The sequence below is a fragment of the Miniopterus schreibersii genome (genome assembly GCF_964146895.1).
Source record: "Miniopterus schreibersii genome assembly, chromosome: 11".
NCBI classification, from domain to species: domain Eukaryota; kingdom Metazoa; phylum Chordata; class Mammalia; order Chiroptera; family Miniopteridae; genus Miniopterus; species Miniopterus schreibersii.
The window spans coordinates 1243218-1265942 of record NC_138111.1 but is presented as its reverse complement, the minus strand read 5'-3'; the positions used below and the strand labels follow the sequence as shown (position 1 = coordinate 1265942).

The window sequence follows — 22725 nt, the reverse complement described above, 5'->3', positions numbered from 1 at the left end:
GGAGCAAGTACCAGGCCTGACAGATCCATACATTAAAGATGAGTACCCCAAACTTAAATTTCCAAAAAGCAAAAATGGCCCAGCTCCATCCACTTGGTGTCTGTGGAGCACCTGACCCCTGCAGTGAAAGGCGAGAGTAGGAAGCAGCATGTAGGACTGCACAGCAGGCAGTGGGAGGCTGTGTCACTCCCTCTAACAGTGCCAGTACCAGCGGAGCGCCTGTGCATCACAAGGCCCCGAGCCCCCAGAGCATCCAGGGAGAAGGAACCATGTGCAGTGGACACCTGCCAACCTAAGCAGCATTCACCACCACACCTTGTGGGAGAAAGCCCAACACCAGCTCTAGCAGCCCAATAAAAGCTTTCCAAGTCCTAGTTGAACGTGGGTGGAAGAAGCAGATTAAGTGAACTCTGCCCCCCTGCACATACAAGTTAGGAAGCCTCTCTAACACAGGAGTAGCCGGTGATGCCGCTGCACTTCGACGTGACGAGACTCAGGCATGCTTACCAGAACAGCCACTCAGGAGGCAGGGACCCAGTCGCCAAAATGTTCTAAGACTCTAGACTGTTCCTGTAACCATGTGCTGAGTAGCACTTTGCTCTTTACCTGAATGAGTTTGGCAGCAAACTGGTTCACTTCATTAACTCTCTCTTCATGGGCAGCCATATCTGTCTGGAACTCTTCAAATTTCTTCTGTAAAACCTCCACGTGCTCCAGGTCCTGGCCCAGCTCCTCAGAAGTCACAATTGCCTCCTATTTGGGGACCACAACAGAGCCACAGTCACCGACCAACACTTGGTGACAGCAGCCCAGGACTCATGACACTACACGCGGGGCAGGCCTGACAGCTATGGTGGATGCATTTTTCTGTGTGGTTTGTAAGTTAGCTCCTCTCCTAGTCAAGATGCTTAGCTGAAAGCATTTTGATGTAAACAGATAAGACAAGACTTGGCAGCAGCTGGAGATACACTGTCCCACAGCCACCCCTTCCACTAACCCTGGCCCTCAACGCAGACCAGGGGTCTCTTCCCTTTCTTCCCGCAAGGCTGACTCAGCAGACCTTCTCCTCAAATGTACCTTGTCGTTGATCCAGTCCATCACGTCCTCACACTCTCGCAAGTACTGCACCAGCTTCTGGGCCTGCAGCAGCTTGACTCCTTTCTCCCGCATCTTCTCTAGGAGCAACTCCCACTGGCGGTGCAGCTCCAGCAAACGGGTCTAGGTGAAAATCCAACCCCACACATTACACCCGTTCCCATGGGAGCTGCTCTTCCAGAGAGTTCCACCAAGTCAGAAAACTCCTGGAACCCAAACAAGTGTTTTAAAAAGATAATCCGTGAGCTGAGAGGAAATTGCAAACTGAGGTTAGGAAAAGCATCCACTTTGTAGTGGTGTCGTGATTCTAAATACTGACCTTTCACAAGTACATTATTCTAGTTTCCTAACGGAATTATTATCAATTATTGATTTATTCTTTGTAAGTAGTGTTACTAGTTATTACTGTATTACTAAACGGGATTCCTAGGTCAGGAGACTATCAGGGAAAGAAAGATGAGGAACTGACATGGAACCTCAGCAGAAATATATTCTGAATTCATGACGGTGAAGAGAAAGACAAAACCAGAGGTCCAACAGGCATCATAAATGTAAAGAAATAATTATGAGGCCTGGGACAACCTCAGTATAACAGTATTACGCCCTGAAGCGTAATCAGCTGTCAAAAAGGATTCTTGGGAGAAAAAGTTTTGGAGCTTCTGTGAAGAGAGAGTGTTTGCAGCACAATACGTCTCAGGTCAGGTTTATTTCAAATTTCACCCAAGTGGCAGCCAAAGGCCCAAACATTCACTTCCCAGCATCTTTGGGTTCTCACAGCACAGTCCCAGTAAGGGCTTGTCAAGAACTGGGGGAAATTGATGGCCAATTCAGGCTCAGGTACTGCATTCTCGTATTCTGATCCAATCTTGGTGTGTGGACTGTGCCTACCCAAGATACTGGGAGTTCCGTGTAACACTGACACACGACGACACAAAGGTTAAAGCTAACAGAGAGAAGTCTGGGATCCACCCATCGTTGAGCGTTGGGATGCCACTCCCAGACAACTCAAACCTGAACGCCATGGAGAGTCAACATGGGTGGAGTCTCTTAGAAACAAGTTGTGTTTCACTTGAAAGGAGAAAGCAGTGGGGGGAAAGTAAATGTTCACACAGTCACTCCCACCACAAGGGTGAGGCGGAGCCAGGACTGGAGGAAGTGAGAGGCATTCCGAGGAAGGGGAAAGGCACCACAGCAACTCACACTCCACCTACTCGGATGTGGGACCCGATGTGGGTGGCGGTGACTATGGGGCGCCACGCTGTCCGGTACGGTGTGAAAGTCTAAACCAGTGACAGACAGGTTACCCGGGACACACACAGCCTCCCCACTCCCCCCACCTCCATGTCATCCTGCCTGCCAAACTGACTTACTAAGCTATGGAACCAGATAAAAATACAAGCCAGGATCAACATGGGGACTATGAGCATGAAGTAATGATGGAAGAGATGAAATGAGAGCCCTTTGCTCAAATTAAAAACAGGCCACAGAAGCTAGAAAACCTCATCCTCAGGGGTCCATCATCAGTTTGTCCCAAACTTCATTGCACACCCTCAGTGAAGAACTAGGCCAGGCCTGTCCTAGGACTGAAACAACTTCCCCATCGCTGGTGTGTCTGAGCTTGTCAACACTGCAGGTCAGAGGGAGTCCAGCTTCACAAGCTCACTATTGTTTGAGAGCATGAGTGGGCAGAGGCAGGGCACTTAAATACTCGTAAAGCTGACAGCATGGAGGAGAGAGAAATCCTGATCGACTCGGTTAGCTTTCCAGCAGGGGCCTGAGCAAGCAGCCTATGGCTCCAGGGAAGCAGCACAGCTGTATGTGCAGGAGGGCAGAGTGTCGGGGGAGGGGGGGCTGGAGAAACAGATCGAGGAGAAACACGGAGGGAAGTCTACAGACATGAAACACAGACTGGAAAAATAAAGCAAACACTGTGCCGAGAGGAGAGGATGGACCGAGACTGCAGCTGTCACCTGTGGGCTGCATGAATATAGGTGACTCAGAGTCCTCTGTGCCTGCTCCTGCCCCCGCACCTCTGTACTGCAGGGATCAGGGCTGCTCTGTACTACGGGGGTCAGGGCTGCCTTGCTGGCTTGCAGAGATTAGAGACAACAGATGTAAAATTCCCAGCAGGGCGTTTGCACTTAACAGCTACTAACAACTACTCAAGTCAGAGCCAAAAGCACTTTAAAATGTTGTTTTAATAAGATTGCTAAGCAGGGAAGAGGGTCTTCCTGACAGACCTGATGGAGTGAGGCTGGGCTGGGTCTCCCACCCCTAGATTAATCACTGAAGTCAGTATCTGATCCGTTTCTCAGGCTCGACTCTGGTTTTACTACGACAGGGCAGCCCTTACACTCTGGGCAAACGTCTATCAGGGAAACAGGCCTGCTAGTTCCATCCACTACAAGCTGCATACAACGTAGTAGGAGAGTGGCAGATAAGTATTTGTATTTATCTGCAGAGACACTTACCACATTAGCTTAATAGGTTAAATGTAATTAAGTAATTGGTCACATGGCATTTAAAATTTAATTTAATTTCTATTTATAATCATTACAATCATTAGTTATTAATAATAAGAATAAGGCTGTCAGGTCTTTGCTCTGAAACTGCAAAGTACAGCAGAGTGAGAGAGACAAGGATTTACTGTTGAAAACCCCGGACCAGAACCCAAGGGAATGAAACCTCCAGTGGGCACCAGGGAACAGTGGAGGGTGGAACAGTTCTAGCGGGGCCTAAGGCTGCAGCTCTGTCCTCACCTTCGGGATGGCCCGGACAAGTGAAGGACTGAAAAGGCAGGTCCCTCAACAGGATGGGATTCTAGGCAACCAAGAACAAAGCATGAAGAGAAATACAAAGTCAGTCAAAACCAGTGTGCACACCTCATCCTAAAGAGGCTATTAAAGCGGAGGAAGACCAATTATGGCCCCAACTCCAAAGAACCAAAACAAGCCAGATCAGAGTCTGAGGACTTCTGCTTCAAAGTCGGTCACATCCCCTGGTCACTGACCAACAGGTGCCAAGTCATTCTTTATAGCTGGACCTTTAACTGGCTTGCTGGCTAGACCTCAGTTACCCCAACATCCAGAGAGCAAGCTTGCCAATAGTTTTCTTTTTCAAATATATCTTTATTGATTTCAGAGAGAGGAAGGGAGAATGAGAGAAAAGGATAGAAACATTGATGAGAGTCACTGATTAGCTGCCTCCTGCATGTCCCCTGCTGGGGATGGAGCCAGAAACTGGGGCATGTGCCCTGACCGAATCGAACCTCGATCTCCTGGATCCTAGGTTGATGCTCCACTGCTGAGCCACACCAGCCAGGCCAGAGAGCTTTGTTTATAGTGTCTGTGATTAGTCCTGTTCACCTTTATGTCCTAATCCCTAAAAACTCACTGATGTCAAGACTATGCTCTCCCATCTACCTACCAACTGTAGATGGTAACAGCTTAATTACACAAACTTCTCTGAAGTGTAATTACATTCTGATTTGTTTCAAAAGGAGAATGAATATTCATGTCCTCAGTTGTTTGTAATCACACTGAACCATTGCATTACAAAGATGGGAGCTGGGAAACCCTTTAGTTCATCTCTTTAGGAACCAGATGTACACATGAGGGCCACCCTTCCCTACCAGGCACCACTCTTACTCACCCTTATGGTTTCAGATGCAAAATGCCCCTCAGAGATCATCAGGTTTCCAGTTTCATCCAGCTTGACAATGGCTCCTGAGTTGGCCTGCACTTCAGCCTCAAAGGCCTGATGCTTCTGAAGCTTGCCCTGGTGGGAGGCCAAAACATGAGCCACAGATGCAGCCACTCAGCACTCAGTGTTGTTTTTCCCCACCCCCTCCAAATTTCTCCCCTCCTGAATCCCACTCCCTCTAATGAGGGACACATCACTCAACACTGTACCCATCCCCCTGCCTGCTCAATTCCTCAAATATTCTGACTGCACCTATACTGGCCCTCCGTAAGCTTGGCCACTGAGGACCACCAACTTTGTAGGTAAGATGCTACAAAATATCCTAATATTACTGTCAGGAAATGAGCCGTTGTATGGACAACCAATCAACTCTACAGAGCCATACTGACCGTCTTCACAGCATATAGTGTTTACCCTTAAAGAATTCATCCCATTCACTCATGATATAATATATATATTTTATTTTTAAAAAATTTTAATGTATTGATTTTAGAGAGGAAGGAAGGGGGAGAGAGGGGACAGACAGGAATATCGATTTGTTGTTCCACTTATTCATGCATCATTGGTGTGTTTTTAAATATAACTTTATTGACTTCAGAGAGAGGAAGGGAGATGGGGGAGAGGAGGGAGAGAGATAGAAACATCAATGACGAGAGAGTCATTGATCGGCTGCCTCCGGCACGCCCCTGACGGGATCAAGCCCGCAACCCGGGTATGTGCCTTGACCAGGAATCAAACCCCAATCGCCTGGATCCTAGGTTAACGCTCAACCACTGAGCCACGCCCAGCCGGGCTCTGTCTTTTTTTTAAACAGTTTTGCTAAGGTACAATCTACACCATAAAATTAACTTTTATGTAGAATTCAATTATTTTTAAAGGCTTTGCTTTGGACAGTGAACTAGTTCTTTCTCGTGTCTGATCTACGTCCTTCTTGCTGCCCAATCTCTCGAGGTCATAATTAAGTGACCTACTTGGTATAACTTTTAGGCAAAAGCATTTGCTCTTGAATTTTGGCACAAATCTCATGGAGATCATACGCACCTGCAAATTGGTTGGGTCTTTGTAATTCTCATCTGACGCGATCTGAAGTTTCTCCTGAATCCATTTCTCCAGTTCCTCAGCATCTCTTTGGAAAAACTGGAATCGATAGGAATCCTCAAGCTTCTGACGGCGAAGGGTCGAGAGCTCCTTGAAGCGGTGGTACCTGTCCAGGACCTGCTGCCGCCGCTCCTGGATGTCCTCTGCCGTTTCCAGCACGCGGACCCCACTCGGGTCCATTTTCTGAAAAGACAGAATGCCCTGAGGTAAGCACAAGACACCAAAATAGGTATAATGGCATCAGCTTCTCGGAAGAAAGCGACCAGACACCCTGGCAGACACGTGCTCCTCAGAATCCAACAACGGAGCAGACCCTGCTCCTCTGCAAAGCATAACCACCTACTCACTGGAACACCTGCCTGCAGGGACCCCTCATGGGATGCCTAGCCCATGGCAAGGAAACCAGGGAGAAATATGAATAGGAGGATGGTTTACACTTTCAATTCCACAAGAGCTTTGAGGATTCAAAGGAAACACTGACTTTAGTACTCAAAGAATTACTGAGAAACCTATTCAAAAGTCCTTTCATCTGGCCTGTGTATTTCACTGTGTGGAAATTAAATAGAATCTATCTTTACTTAAGTCAGCTTTTCTATCTTTCTAGATCTCAGCCTGTTATTCAGTGAAGAAAAAGAAATGATTTAAGGAACTGAGTCCTGAACATGGATAACCAATAGACTTTTCCTAGTCAAAGTAGCTGATTTCTTGGTCCTGCCAAAACCAAAATGTCGATCCTACAGTCTTCCGGCCCCTTGAGAGCCTGGGCAACGGGCAGGCTGAGTTCATCTGAAAGTTCACAAGTAAAAAAAAAAACAAACAGTGTATCTTTAAAAACGAGTGTGGTTAAACATTTACCCTACTCTATGCCTTCCTGTTACTGGGGAAAGCAAGGAGACTACTAAATTCAGCATTAATATCAAGTTCACAAACACAGGCTAACTGGGTAGGTGGTACTTCCCATAACACTCAACCTGCCCCAACTTTAAACCCTCAGATTTCTGGACAATTTCATCAAATTCTAATGTCGAAAAGAAACCCTCTCCTATTTATGAGAGGAACCCAGAACGTGCTACCTGTTCTTATCAGGAATAAGCCATTTTACCCTCTAACCAAGGAGCGTCACGAAGGAAATAGGTACAGGTTAAAGGCAAAGAGCTTCTGAACTGGTTTATAACTCGTGCCCTCGCAGGACCCACCTTCCCTCTCTCTGCCTCAACCTCCTAGAAGGACTAAAGATGGCAGGCGAAAATGAGACGGTCCCAAGGCCCTCCCAGTTTTAAAATTATACTCTACAGAGAAGGTGCTGAGGTCTGGTAAAGAAGCCAACCAGAAAAGCTTACTGGTCTCTCCAGCTCTCATTCTATAATTTATTTATACAGGCATCATAAAACTTGTTACCCAGGAGCCATTTGAGAGCTCTTCCTGACTGGATGAGGCGTGGCAGTGGGTGAGGGTGCCCCCACCCCCACATCCAGCCGAGGGGAGCAAGACTAAAGAGGTCTGGGCCAGGTGCACGGTTCCAGCTCTTAGGGATCAAAGCAGCTCTGAGGGGTCTGCACCATCAACTCTGAGGACCACCTTCCTATGAGGAGATGACCTTCCGGAAAGAGAGCACAAGGAGATTTTCAACTGTCACCGCTCCTCCCAGATGATGCCCACGCTTTAACCACTCATGTTTGCTGTGTTGCTTTTCTCCCACAAAGTCTGACTTATTTTACTATAAAAGAAATGCCTTCTTTGCTGTGTCACGCCCAGGCCTTAAACCTTTATGCTCCCTCTGAGAGAGGGAAGAACCCACCTTGATGGGGCCCAGCACACCTGACTGACCTCACCCACGCCTCCGCCCTCTGGCAGACAGAAACATTCTTCCTCCTCCCACACACGATCCTCTTTAAAGACTCCAAGCAGCCACCTGCACAGGCTTCCTTTGCCTAGAATGTCCTCTGCCCCTTCTGTGCCTGGAAAATCCCTACTTATACCTCTTTACCCAGCTGAAGAGATTAAGCTATAGGATCTTGCCTCCTTACCGCTATACACATTGCTCCTTCCTTCCTCTCCCTCAGATTTAATCATGCTTTTCTGTAGGTTTACAAAACTCGTATATAAGTCCTACAGTACAATTAGACTGTGCGCTCTAATCCTTGTATCCCGATGTCTAGCACACAAAGGTGATTAAGAAATGTTTGTTGAATAATGATCGAAGGGCATGCATAGCCCCCAATTCATTTTGTAAAGAGCCGGGAGAGAGCTCAATAGTCTACCCATTTCATTTTCCATGTGGTCAAACTGGGATTGCATCCAGGTAAAAGCCAGATGCATGGCAAGAATCGCAAACCAAGACTGTGCTAACTGAAGCTACAACCAGGTGGCACCTGAGCAGCAGGCCTGGGTCCCAAATCCTGGACGAAGCCACATGGCAGTTTATTCTGAGAAGTCAGCTGCTCTTTTCACTCTGGTAGGTGGGACCTCAGGGAAATAAAGCTAAGTGTCCGCTCGGAGCAGAGCTTCTGTAACAACACCGAGTTACAAGGCAGTTCTGGTGGACACTGCTGCCGCCAGAGGTGTGTCAGCCTCTGCTGAGGAAGGCGGATTCCTGACAAGACCACCACCATCAGCAGCCATGGTGAAAAGAATGGAAACAGACTCTTTTCACTGACCTGCACTGTCTGCTCCGACTGTATCTCACACCACCTCCCACCAACCGTAAGTGACGGGCCCTGGGCAGGGTCCACTTCCCAGCTCAGAAAGTTCCCTTTGCAGAAATGTTCCTTTCTCCCTCTCCCACCCCACCATCCACCACCACACAAAGCCCTGCAGGCGTAAAGCAATGTCTGGTCCTATCTGAAATCCTCACCCCCTCGGTGCTCCTCTTTGAGCACCATCGCATTCTGCCATGTCATTACTGGTCCTCCCTGCCGTTTTGATAAGTTTTTAGGGAATTTAGAGTTCCCAAGGAACTATAAAAAGCCTCATCTTACTCTCTGACCACAGAACTTGGTGCACATTAGTCAGTTATATCCTAAACTGGGAAACAGAGAAATGCTATCAGCTCACTGTTACATATACAGGACACAAGGTCACACCTACTAGCAGGTCGCAGGGCCTCGGGTGACGCAGGATGTTCTGGTTCCCAGACTAGCATGCTAGGCTCAGTGGTCCTGAACATGACTGGACAACATACTCTTTACAGATACTGTTTGGTTATTTAATTATTCCTCACACTGCCTCTTATCTTATACATCCCCACTCTGGAGGGGAAAAGGGGGGGAGGAAGATATATTAATTATTAAACTGCCTATATTATTATTTTTAAATATGTTTTTATTGATTTCAGAGAGAGGAAGGGAGAGGGAGAGAAACATCAATGAGACAGAGAGTCATTGATCGGCTGCCTCCTGCACACCCCCTGCTGGGGACTGAGCCTGCAACCTGGGCATGTGCCCTGAAGGGGATCGAACTGGCAACTTCCTGGTACATGGGATGACACTCAACCACTGAGCCACACTGTCTGGGCTTAGGGTTTTTTTCTTTTAAACTGTCTCCCCCTTAGTAAACAATTAAGGTTAAAAAGAATACATAGCCCCAGTGGGGTGGCTCAGTTGGTTGGAGCACTGTCGTGTAAACCAAAAGGCCTCTGGTTCGATTCCTGGTCAGGGCACATACTTGGGTTGCAAGTTTGGCACATACAGGAGGCAATCAATAGATGTTTCTAACTCAATTTTTTAAAAAAGAATAATTTATAAACTTCCTTTGTTCTCATTCCTCAGGAAACAGTTAATATGGGAAAACAACAGGAAATTGTGTCTAATTTGCTTGCTTACAGGACTTTCTTGTAAAGAAATGCTCCAAGGGAGGTCCAGTATGTCTGAGACAATACCTACACTGCACTGAGCTCCTGCACGGGGCTATCTTCAGATTAACGTCTGGCCCTGCCTGCTTCCTCACGTCGCAGGATTCACTGCCTTTCTGAAGTCCTTTAGCTGCTATGGAAATTTCCAAATCACATTGGGGATTTTTTCATTGAAAAAAAGAATCCCCAACATATCACTGCACAGGTTCCACCTGAGCAGTCCCCCTGCCTGGGTCAGCATGCTGATTATGCCCTACCAATCCAGGGGACGGTCCAGCGAGGCCCTGTTGAAATTAGCCAACCTAAAGGCCCCCTTTGTCACCCAGTGAAGTACAACGAGTCAATTCTAACCAAGTGCTCTGGTACGGCAATAATGAACTCTCTCCTGCAGATCAGCTGGCGCGGGTGGGAGCGCAGCCAAGCCTCCCTGGCGCCTCTGGGGAGCTGGGCATGAGAGGCGTCCCTGCTCCCCCAGGCTGTCGGCATTCCAAACGTGCATCTGCGTGATTACAGGAGCCTATGTTACAGGTTGATGAGAACCACCCCAACCTGATAGGGAGCTGCCTCTAGTTCATCTATACAAGCTCCCCGTTTCTTTTTGTTCCTTAAAGGGTATTGCTGTAGAGTACATTAAACACAGGAAAATTTTCATTATCACCAAGAACTATTGCCACCCAAAGGTGCTATATAACGGCTCACCCAAAACTGTGTGAGAGAGGGAGTGGAATTCCTCGGGCTCTGCCTGTGCACAGCCTTCCCTTCTGGGCTGAGGCCCCTGCCCTGAAATATGCAGCTGGCTGGTAAGGCAGGGGCCCAGGAGAACCCACAGAGAAAGGTCCAGGCTGTTCCCAGCCTTAATGGGGTTAGCGCCTCTGAAGAGCTAGAAAACAAGACTCTGGGAAAAGTGCCATTAAAGAGCAATCTGCAACCACACCCATTCCACTATCTGTCTAGAAACTCCACAGGAGCCCACTCCCTCGGACCACAATCAACTGACTGCTTATCTAAAAGCAGCCCATCAGCTCTGATTTTGCCAGTCAAGTATAGTCTGCACACGGAGAGGGAGGGAAATGAATGCAGTCTCTGTATGTTTAAGGACAGCTTCCCATTTAAAGTGACCAAAGAGATCATGTTTTTGCAAATACCGCTAGGCAACGCCGAGGATGCAGGCTTGTACCGAAGCTGCAGTGCAGCAGTCAGAAGCCTGCTGCATCACTCAGCAAGTCATGTGAATGATCTCAGGGGATAAAACAAGAATTACAACCATGTCCTCTACGGTAACCAATAAAAAGAACCCATCAGCATTCTCACAACACTGCTTGGTCTCCGGAAGAAAGAGAGGTGTCTAAGGATATGAGTCTGGGCTAGGACGTTCTAGTTCAATCCAAAGATATAACATACCTAAGAATGGCTCATGTCAAAACAAATTCACACACATTGCCAACTGAAGACAAGAGTCCTACTAATGAGGCCAGCCATTAATACATACCTTCATCCTTTCTACAAATGCCAAGAGACAGCTGTTTGAGGCAGTTTTTGGTACTCAGATAATTTTTAAATGCTTTAACCTAATCTACAGAAGCCATATGCCCCACTGTGTCTTTGGAGGGTGGGAGAGGCAGTGGGTGGGATGGACACTGTGTTAAGCAACAAAGAAGACCGCAGATACAAACATCTTCAAAGGCCACATGCTTTGGCCTCTGTCCACTTGGCGCCTGCAATGAGTGTTCAGGGCACCCTCATCCCGGCCTGGGAGTGGGAGACCTCAACTGCCAGTGCCTTTAAGGAACCTCAGAAGAGCATAAAACTGTAGCAAAGAGGAAAGGAGTTGCCCTTTAAAACCAAGCGCTGGGACTGCTGGCATTTCCACAGGCTGAGCATGCCCGGTGCAGGCGGCCTTTGGAATACTACACAGTGAACTCCGACTACAGGCAGGACAGGGATTTTAGGGACTAACAGGCTGAAGAGATCCTTTGGCTCCATGGAAAAATTCAACATCACCCAAAGCGAAGGTCACAGAAACCATTCATCAGTTTTGTTTTTGTTGCTTAGTCAGAGCTCAGAGGTGAAGAACTGACAATGCCCTCTTCCCATGGCTTATAAAGCCAACTTTTACCAAATCTTACATTTCTGAAGCAAGAGAACTTTATATCCATGGATGTGAAAGGGCCCACCAGAACAAACCACCAAAGAACTGGGTTAGCACCGATAGCAATTTTATACCAACTCCTTCTCAGATCAAATGAATTAACCAAAAAAAACAGCTCAGCTGCAGATCTTAGTGGCAGATCTGCTGGTAAGCAGAGAAGTAATTACACAAATTAAGAGTTTTGACCACGAAAAAAAAATATCTTTGTTTAAACCACATTCCATCAGACTGTGGATCTGCATGTCAGCCCTCAAATTGATGGACTCATTCCAGCTCATTAGCCAGATTCCGCAGAGGTGAGCAGGGACTCAGCTTTAGGAAAGCTAGTCTCAGACTGCACTGCATCAAAACCCAGACGCGCAGAGCACAGCTGCAAAAACTTCTGCATGTCCCTCAAATATTACACCTTGCTGCTACTTACCTGTTAACCTGTAAAATTCAGATGAGAGGTACATAAGTGCAAAATATCGTTACTGAAATTCAAAACAGGAGGAAAGTATAATGTGGCCCATTTTTATAAACCTCGTTTAAATAATTAGCCAGTCTGATTTATAAAAGGGCTTGCGTTGGATTTATCCCATAATCGCTAGACATTTGCAAAGTTTGTATTTCTCCTTATAGGATAGCAAGACATTAATTTTAAGCATTTTTTCCTTTTTGAAAAGGGTCCAATTTAGCAAACACTCAAAAACTGTACACAAACACAACAAATATATAATGAATTAACAAAAGAAAGAAAATGCAAACTCCACTTCATTACAAGGATTGTGGCGGAAAAAATAAGTCAATGCGAACAGGAAACCCAAGTTGACAATACTTGTCAAATTTAAAAATATTATTTTCACTACATGTTTTCAGATTATTTTTTCCAGATATCTAAAATGATCTGTTTAGTCTCTTGGTTCTTAAGAACCAAGTAGCCATCAATAAAAAAACATAAAACAGCAAACACTACATGCAAACACCAGTAGGGTGATAAGAAATATGTTCATGCCTTAAAGAGAGGAAGGTAAAAAACAGGAGGCTTTGGAAATTTTAGAATGAATTTAAGACTTCTGTTCATATAACAGCCAAAAAAAAACATGAAACAAAACCGCTAACAGAAACCGCAACAGAGAAGTCATGCAGGCGGAGGCCCCCCTCTCTTTGGATCATTCAACTTCTTTGACACGAAAGTGTCCTCACTGCAAACCAGGCAAAACGGAAGCAGCACATTTCCTGCATGCTGGTCAAGTACCTGGACTCTGCGCTTACGAAACGATGACAACATGACGGAGGAATGCAGAGTCTAAAAGGACGGGCAGAGCCAGATAGCAAGCTCCTGAGGGCAGACGGGACAAATCATTTCAAACTGAAGAAAAGAGATCTTTAAAAATATACGAATACAGATAAAATTCAAACTTCAGAGAGTTTCCCAGCACCTTCTAAATCCCACCAGGGATTTAACGTGTGTAGAGAGAACCAGGGTTATCCGGTCTTAGCAGTTCGTCTAAATGGGCTACCGCAGCCAAGTCACACCCCCTATGGGCCTCAGTTTCTCCACTTTTCAAACAAAGTAATAATACTGAATATACTTTCTAACACTAAAAGTTCCGATGAATTGAGATTCCTAAGACTGAATGAGTCCTAATCCTCCTTCCATTCAGTAACAAAACAGTGTAATTTCAGAAACAAGAAAAGCAGCAAAGCTACAAAGACCAGACTTGGGCCTGCTTTACTGGTCCACTTCCACTGCAAAACACCGTTTCCTGTTGAAAACAGGTACAAGAGGAATGTGCAAAAAAGGTGGATGGAGGTACAAGAGCAGCTGCTCCAGTCCACTGGCCCGGCCATCAGCTGTGCGTGCTCCCCCTGCACTTCTGGGGTCAGCATCTGCTACCAGGGCACCACATTCTTCTTCCCAATCCCCCCTCAGCTGATGGACCACAGCTGACAAGCTGCAGCAGACCCCGCTGCATAACCAGCGGAGTCCTCAGAGAGCCCACACAGGACTGATTAGGAGGCAGGCCTGGTGCCCACTGTCCTCCGTGCAGGCTCAGCAATGACAGCGCTGTGGACTATTTCTGGCATCCACCTCTCAAGATCCGCAGTGGGCCCCTCCCTTTGGGATGAAGGTAGGTGAGGAAAAGCAGAGAAAATTCTAACCCAAGGAACCACCTAAACCTCTTCGCCAGATTGCGTGACGAGCTCAAATTAGAGCCAATGGCAGGCAAGTTTTCTCGTTATTAGATGACTAAGAAACCCACTGCCAGACACGAAAAGCGTGTCTGAGAATGCCAGCGAGCTGATGGCCAGCACTAAGAGCTGCCTCACGTCTAGGACGAGTCTCTCCATCTTGGTCCCTGGGTAACAGCTAACACACTTTGAGGGTCCTTTGAGTAATTACTGGCCCAGTTACTAAAAAGGGCTCATTGTTAATTTCCTGCACAGAGGCTCTCACTGTGGCACATTTTTCCCCCTGCAGCACATTTTTTAAAACTTTGACTTCAATTTGACCTTTCAAAATCTGAGACATCAGCTGCAACAAAAGGGAAAATAAATGGCGGGTTTGCAGAGCTGGACGGCTTCATACAATGCAGTGTTCCCACTGCTGTTCTGAAGATTTTGTTTCCTGACTGCAAGACACCCCCACCCTTCCATCTTCAACATAGTCTGTTTTAGTCAAGTCCAATTGCTATGACGACGCAATTTCTCAGCACATAATGAAAATGCTTCGCATGGTCTCTCCTCTACTCCTCCCTAACAGCCATGATGGTAAGTTTTTCTGAAATATCACGTTGAAGGCAGAACAAAGGGCTGGCAGGTTCCAGGACCTATTACATAAAAGATGGGATGAGGTGCTTGCAGCCATTCAAGCATCCTCTCAACACAGATTTTTTTTTTTTTAATCTATTAGGGCTTTTAATTTAAAACATATTCAACCCTTAACCTTAACAAGCCCTTTATTTAAAATGCATTTTACCCCAGTACATCAAAGAGACTTTTCAAAAAAGCAATTTTCTTTGGGAAACATCAAATTCAGGGACGACTTTCAGACAAAAGGCTGCTGTCATTCAACGCGGGCACGGCTGCAGAATTTCTGACAAATAATAAATATACTGCCCTCGACCCCAAAACCCCAGTCTCAGGGAAAACACACACACACACACACAAATAATAAATATACTGCCCTCGACCCCAAAACCCCAGTCTCAGGGAAAACACACACACACACACGCACCCACCCACCCAAGCTATTAAGGTACTCGATGGGGGTCTCGCACAAAGCAGGAGCCGCGGCGGCCTGCCATCCACCAGCACGTCACAGCCGGGTGGGAAAGAAACGCAGTTCTACGGAAAGAGACTGCGCACCTCGCACCTTCCTGTGTCCGGAGCAGGGGTGGGGAGCCTTTTTCCTGCCAGGGGCCATCTGGATATTTTTAGCATCATTCACAGACCATACAAATGGACCCTACTTAAAAAATAGCTATGAAAAAAAACTCCCAGGTTTACTGAATCTCCAGTCCCACCCGCGGCTGCCTTGGCGGGGCCAGACCAAAGGCGTTGGAGGGCCGCACAGGGCCCGCGGGCCGGACGTGCCCCGCCCCTGGGCCAGACAGAAGGCTCCGAGTCGCCAAACGGGGCGAAGGTGCGGCCCGAGCGCCTCCACCTGAGGCCCCGTCGGCCGGGGCCGCGCTGCCCGCAGGGACCCGGGAGCGGGAGCCGCGCCCGCCCAGGGAAGGGGCTGCGCGCGGCGGCGGAAGCGCCTGCGGGGCGAAGGGGACCCTCGGACCAGGGCGCCCCCGCCCCACCTGCCGCGACCGGATGGGGCAGGGCGGGGCCGCGGCGGGGGGCGGGGAGGGCCCGGCGGCCTCCCACCCCCGCCCGTCAATGACATTCCAGCGCCGGCGCCCAGGCTCGGCCCGCGGCTCCCCTCAGCCCACGCGCCCCAAGCCGGTGGCGACCGGCTCGCCCGGCTCCGCGCCCGACGGGAGGCGCCGCGAGGCCGCCCGCTCACCTGTCCGCGCGCCGCCCCGCCCCGCCCCGCCCGGGGGCGCCCGGCTCCCCGCCCGGGGGACGCCTGCCCTCGGGCCCCGCTTCCGCCCGCGCGCCGCCGCCCCCCGTCTCACCGGCGCCTGCAGGGGCCGGGGTGGGTGCGTGGGGCTGCGGGGGCTGCTGAGGGACCGACGCTGCTCCGGGGCCTCTGCTCCTCGCCGTTCGCTCCGCAGCGGGTAGTGGCGGCGACGCGCGCGCCCCGCCTCTTTTATAGGCGGGCGCGCGCGCGAGGGGCGGGGCTCCGGCGGAGCGGAGGGGGCGGGGCTCCCCCCGAGCGTCTCCCGAGCGCGCGACGGAAAGGGCCGAGCGCTCCCGGAAGGAGCCGAAGCGGCCGGGCGGGGGAAGCGCCGGCGGCGCGAGCGCGGCGGAGCCGGGGGAGGAGGGCGCGCGCCGCGGGCGGGGGTCCGAGGGGCGGCGGCGTCTGGGCCCCCGCCCCGGGCGCCGGGAGGCCCGGCCGCCCCGCCCTCCTGCAGCCCGCGCCCTCCAATCCCGCCGCGCCCCGCCCTGCAGAGAATCTCTGCACCGCGCCCCGCACCCCGCCGCCCGGGCGCGCCGCCAGGACCGCAGCGGAGGGCGGGGGGGCTGCGGCCCGGTGGGGGGCTGCGACTGGGGGGGGTGCCGCGCGCCCGCGGGAGCGCCCCGTCCCGGAGCCGGGGCCCCGAGCCCCCGCCCTCCTGCCCAGCCCCCCGGGTCAGCCCGCGCTGCCGGGCGGGTCCGGCCGGGCCCCGAGGATGACCCGGGGGCCCCCCGAGAAGGTGGTGGGAGGGGCCCAGGCGGGTCCTGCCTGAAGCCGACCACTCTCGGGGCCGACGGGCGCCCGGGCCGGGGTTCGCGGGGCCGCATTCCCACCCCCCACCCCCCGAGCTGCCGCAGGTCCCGGGGCGCGGGCGGGGCGCGGGGCTCCTCCCGCCGCGAGACCCCGCTTTCCTGGGGCGCGCCGCTGGGCACCCCTGGGACCTCTGGGACGCCCGCTGCCGCCTTTAAACCCGCAGCGATTTTAGGGGTGGTATCGTCTCATCTCCCAAATGAGCGCCCCGACACCGGCCAGGTGTCTATTTTTTTAATATATCTATTGATTTCAGAGAGGAGGGGAGAGGGAGCTGGGGGCCAGGAGTCTTTTTTTTTTTTTTTAATATATCTATTGATTTCAGAGAGGAGGGGAGGGGGAGCCGGAGCCGGGTGCCTCGCCCTCCAGCCAGCCGGCAGGAGGGAGGCTGCTCCTAAACAGGGTGCCATCCACACCGGCTTCCCAGGGGACAGGGAGGCCTCGGGGTGGCGGGTGCTGGGGTGCGGAGGAAAGAAAAATAAGATTTCTGGAATTTCTTTGCTGCCTTGGCAGTTTGAGGGCCTGGCTCTAAACTGTAGCCGGAGCCCTGGGTTAGGGGACGCCCTTTCTCCACCCCCACTGGGGTGACAGCTGGGCATCATTCCTGTGCAGTCAGGCGGGCCCCCCACCCAGCTCTGCAGCTCAGGAAGGCCGCAGCCTTCCGGGTACCAAGCAACCCCCCCCCCTTTTGAATAAATATAAAGGCACTGAGCTCAGCACCAGAACTTGGGCTCCGGGCCCAGGCCCGGCCCTGAGCTTCCTGGTCCTCTGCAGTCTGGCTTCTTCCCCCTGGGCCTGGGATCTGCAATCTGGTTTCTAAGGCACCCTGGCTGTAGCCAAGATAGCAAGGAAAAATTCTTGATGCCCACACTCCATCCGAGCGGGGAGGAAAGACGAGGAGTGGCCACACCCCAGGAGCAGCTCTGCGGAGGAAAAACGTAGGAGCTAGGAGGCATTTCCTGCAATCTTCTACGCGGAGAAAACAGGGCCAGGCAACTCCTCCCTGGGGTGTGTGTGCGTTTCTGGGAACAGCTGATGGCGTCCACGGCAGTCAAGCGGCAGAAAAAATACTCAGCTCTCAGTGCGAAGTGGCCAGCACAACCCTAGCTCTCCAAAACTTCCAAGGCCTGCTCCAGCAAAGAGCGGGGCTCCAGGCCCTGGGCAGGAGCCAGCAAAGGGAGGATTTTTCTTTCAAATCACTCTGGCCTCGTAGCGAAAAGGTGGTTTTGCTGCTTTTGCGAGATGCAAAACAGATCGGAGGCCTTCGGGAGAGCTTCTGTATTATTGATACAGAAGCTGAAATCTTGGTCATTGATCTTCTGATCTGAGGCATGGCCAAAAACATCACCTGCGGCCCTCTCCACCTCCCACTCGCCCACGCACCCCACGCAGCCTTTGGCGCTGGAGAAGAGACATTTAAAAAAAAACACCTGTCCTCACCTGTTCTCTGGTCGGCCTACTTCACCTCCTACCAACTTTACCAGGTGCCTAACACTCAGCTAGGAGGGGAGAGGGAGATGACAAAGCAGACAACCGCGCTCTTTGTTGTCTGAGGGACACTCATCCAGAAAACAAACAAAAACCCCCACTGGACAGGAGAGCATAACCCATCAACCCCACGTCCCCCGCCACACTGTTTCTGGCCTCCTGGAAAGCAGGGCCTAGGGCTGAATTCTAAGGTCCCTTTTTCTGTTTCAGCTTTTCTCTGAAGGTTTGATAGGTGCCCCACGCGTCGGCACCTCGGTAGAACCAGTACCTTTTCAAGTTCAAGAGGTCGGCCACTGGGAAGGACACTAAATGCAATGAATGATGTTTTCACATGTTCGGCCCACTCTCCCTGGGAGAGCCAAGTCTCTCTCTCTCACGCACAGACCAAGCACCAGCACTCCGACTATTCCACTCTTTTTGGCCTCAATAAGGGAGTCCGGTGGCAAGTGTGGAGAAACCTTGAGGACATTATGCTACGTGAAATAAACCAGACACAAAAGGACAAATATTGTAGAATCCACTGACATGAGGCCCCTGGAATAGTCAAGTCCATAGAGACGGAAAAGTAGAGCAGGGGTTGCAGGGACTTGGGGAGTTAGTTTAATGGGGATGGAGTTTCACTTCCAGAGTGGCTGGTAGCAGTGGTTATGCAACAACGGGAGTGAACTTGATGCCACTGAACTGTACCCTTAAAAATGGTTAAAATGGTAAAATTTTTGGTTATGTATATTTTACGATTTAAAAACAAAACACAGCGACTGCTTCTGAAATCAGGGACCACCAAGGAGAAGAGGCCTGCCCGTTGCTGGGAGCGTGGCCTCGACAGACTGCCCTGCCTAAAAGGTCTGCAGGTGACAGCTGATGGGTGAGCCCCTCCCTGCCCTCATGCGGATTTCACCTGTCCTCTAAGGGGCTGCCTGCCAGGCCCCAAAAGTCTCTGTCCCTCCCGTGCATCCTGAGCACACAGATGTAATTTTTCCCCCAAATCATGTCAGACCTTCTCCAAAAACTTCAGTAGCTTTTCAGCCCAGAGTCACCCAAAGGAACTGAACAGAGATTCCGGAGCTTCCATAAGCTCGTTCCGACTTCCTTCCCAGAGCCATTTGCTGCTGCTTTTCTCCAGACCTGAGTTTAGCTACTTCCTGAACAGGCTTTTAAATTTTTCCAACTTCATGCCTTTGCCTCCAATGAGAATGTTCCTTTTCCCGATACCCACCCCGTTTCTGCCTGACAAATCTCACGCATGTTCAAGTAGAAACTTTCTGCAAGAGCAGTTTGGCAGCACGGACCAGAATGTAAATGTGCATGCCACTTGACACCAGTGTTACATCTAGGAATTTACCCTAGGACAAGATAAATACTTAAGAATGTTTATAATTGTAAAAAAAAAAAAAAAAATAGAAGCAACTAGTCACCAACTGAAGGGTGGTTCATTACGACTCCTAAATTCAAGACCACATTGGTGCCCAGCTGGAGCTGATCAGTGGTTGAACCAGGAGGTCAAGGTTTGATTACCGGTCAGGGCACACGGCCGAGCTTGATCCCCAGTGGGGGCCGTGCAGGAGGCAGCTGACTGATGTTTCTCTCTCATCTGCACGTTACCTCGCTGATCTGGAACACAGCACATCATCCCCAAACTCCTTGGACCACTGAACTCTTTAGGATCCTGCAGAAAACTTCTCTAGGAAAACCAGTCCTAAATGAAAAGGGTCTATCTCCTGAGCTCCCACCGCAATTTTTCGCTCAAAACCATCAAGCCCTAGAACTCCCATCAATCACAGTCTCTGTTGAATTAAAATTCCACTCTCCACATCACCTGTTTCACTTTAGGGAGGAGGTGTCTTGTAAAACCTGTTTTGGAGTCAACGCCCCACTCCTGCTGCAGGCTGAGGACAGCTTCCAGGTAACAGCTTCCAGGTAACCTTCATTGTAGGTGCTAGAGCTCGATTTTGCCTCATTAGGCTGTGAGCCGGGAGGTTTTCTATGTTTTTGATGGGGATGAAATAATTATTCTGAAATAATTTCACACATTTACGGAAAGGTTACAGGAGTAACAGAATGAAATCCGACATACTCTACACCCAGATTCCCCAATTTGTTCACATTTGACCACATTTGCTGTATTTTTTTTTTTTAAATTTTTTAAATACATAATGATTTCAGAGATAAAGGGAGAGGGAGCGAGAGAAACCTCAATGATGAGAGTCATTGATCGGCTGCCTCCTGCACGCCCCCCCATTGGGGATCGAGCCCGCAACCCAGGCATGTGCCCTGACCGGGAATCGGACTGCGATCTCCTGGATCCTAGGTCAATGCTCAACCGCTGAGCCACACCAGCCAGGCCACATTTGCTGTACTACCCTATGTATTATATACTTACGTACACACACACACGTGCATAGACCTTTGCTTTCCCCCCGCCTCGAATCATTTGAGAGTAAGGTGCACATACCATGCCCACTTACTCCAAGTACTTCATGTGCATTTCTTTCTTTTTTAGAAGCACAGTACAATGATCTAAGTCAGGAAATCAATGCTGACATAACAGTGTTACCTAACATATAGAACCTACTCAAGTTTTGACAGTGTCCCAATGTCTCTTTTTGGGCAAACACACAAAAAGGTATTTTTTCTGGTTCAGGGTAGCGTGATACATTAGTGCATTCGTCCTGAAGGCACTAAAAGAGAAATGCTTCTTGAGTACGTGCTCTGTAGAAAGTAGTTTTTTTAGAAAGGAAGCTGGGCTGTAAACTGGAAGGTACATTCCTTTAAAATGGGTGTTTCTGTAAACTCATACGGCTAGAAGAGTAGCTCTCATCTGCTCTCTGCAGGTCCACAGAAGACCAGTACCAGGGAATTCATTAGATAAAGCAGACAAGAGGGAATGAATTTCCAGGCCCGGTAAGGCACCCGTGGGAAGCTCTGTGGCTCTTCTGGGTGTCCCAGCACCAAGATAGGAGATGTCCAAACCTCATTACATCACTGCTACCATCAAAGGAAGCTTGAGAAGTGGGGGGAAGCTCCCAGTGCCTGGGGGATGTCCCCAGAACGCCATTCTTCTACTCGAGACGTGTTCGGTTCAGAATTTTCAATTCATCATCAAATTTGCTTGAATAGCCCAGCTGGCGTGGCTCAGAGGTTGAGCATCAACCTATGATCCAGGAGATCGAGTTTCAGTTCCCAGTCAGGGCACCTGCCCGGGTTTGAGACTGGATCCCCAGTGGGGGGGGGGGTGCAGGAGGCAGCCGATCGATGGCTCTCATCATTGATGTTTCCATCTCTCTCCCCCTCTCCTTTCCTCTCTCTGAAATCAACAAAGCTATGTATTTTTTAAAATTGCTTTAATGGGATGTAGGACAACAATATGACAAAAATATAGGCACTCTGCCTGAGAAATGAGGTCAAACCCGAAAGGAAGCCAGCAGCCAAGTAAGCACTTGAATTTAAAAACAGAGTGCAGTCCTTAGGGTTCTGCTCTGAGGAATCCAACGCCGATACCCATCAGGAGCTGCCTCTATCGACTAGCAGTCCCTATCTCTGAAGGTGACACCATCAGGAGTATCAAAAACCCGGCCTCCCCACCGCCGCCTTCTTGGTTTACCATAAGGAGCCCATTAGGAATACCACGCATTGAATGACGCGGGCGAGACTGCTGTTACACACGTCTGGAGACCGAACATTCGAGTACCTGGAGAGGTGTTTCCTATGGAGTGGCACAAAGTCAAGGTAGCCGAGACCTTGGGGATCATCCTGTCCGCTGATTTTCCACATTTCATTTTTGGCAGAGGAACTATTCCACATGTAACCTTACACAGAACCCCAACACACAGAGCACAGAAAGCAGACGTGCTGTGGAGAAGAACCCGGAGCTCCATTGGGGCCCCACTGAGAGGTGCGAGGTGCGAGCTGTGTAGCGCTAGCTGGCACCACTCGCCTCCTAGTACCATGGGCTTTCAGTTATAAATAGGACAAGTTTTCCAGAGGTGGCAGCAGGATCTTGAAGGGACACCCTTTGAAAATCTGCATAAAAGCCTCCATATGCTGACTGACTACAGAGCAGAGCCCCATCCACTCAACACCCTAAAGTCAGTGCTTCCCAGCCTGTTCCCTGGCATGATACTGAGATGCTGAGACAGGTGGACCCTGACACACAGGCAGGGAAGCACTGAGACTCTGCTACGGAGCACGGTCTCACCTACTGACCCACCGACTAGTCCAATTCCTGTGTTTTGCGGGTGGGGATCCTGAGGTTCAGAGGGTGAAGGACCTACCCAAGGCCACAAAACATGAAAGTGAATTGAGCCCAAGTCTCCCAGTGTTCGTTCCACTGCATCCATGTTGCAAATCTCTTTTTCCCACTTCAGCTGCATAAAACGACCAGTTATTGCTCCATAATTAAAAAACAAAAACAATTTCCCCAAGGTGAAGCAAACAAAAAAGGGAAAGTGTGTGAACGCTCCTCTATTCCCAGATGTGGGCACT

At 49.9% G+C, this 22725-nt stretch overlaps 1 protein-coding gene across 2 annotated transcripts in view; it reads right to left on the bottom strand.

Moving 5' to 3' along the window:
* SPTAN1 (spectrin alpha, non-erythrocytic 1) overlaps positions 1-16116 on the bottom strand; it is a 56170-nt gene extending 40054 nt beyond the window's left edge. The window contains exons 1-5 of one of the 2 annotated variants that reach the window (XM_081151834.1): positions 16004-16116; positions 5839-6078; positions 4747-4872; positions 1078-1218; positions 607-753 (exon numbers count right to left, since the gene is read on the bottom strand). In XM_081151834.1, the coding sequence (XP_081007960.1) occupies positions 607-753; positions 1078-1218; positions 4747-4872; positions 5839-6075 (651 nt within the window). In that variant the 5' untranslated portion in view covers positions 6076-6078; positions 16004-16116. The remainder of the gene's footprint in view (positions 1-606; positions 754-1077; positions 1219-4746; positions 4873-5838; positions 6079-16003) is intronic. The other variant, XM_081151833.1, reaches the window with a different exon arrangement.
* Between the last annotated feature and the right edge of the window lie 6609 nt (positions 16117-22725).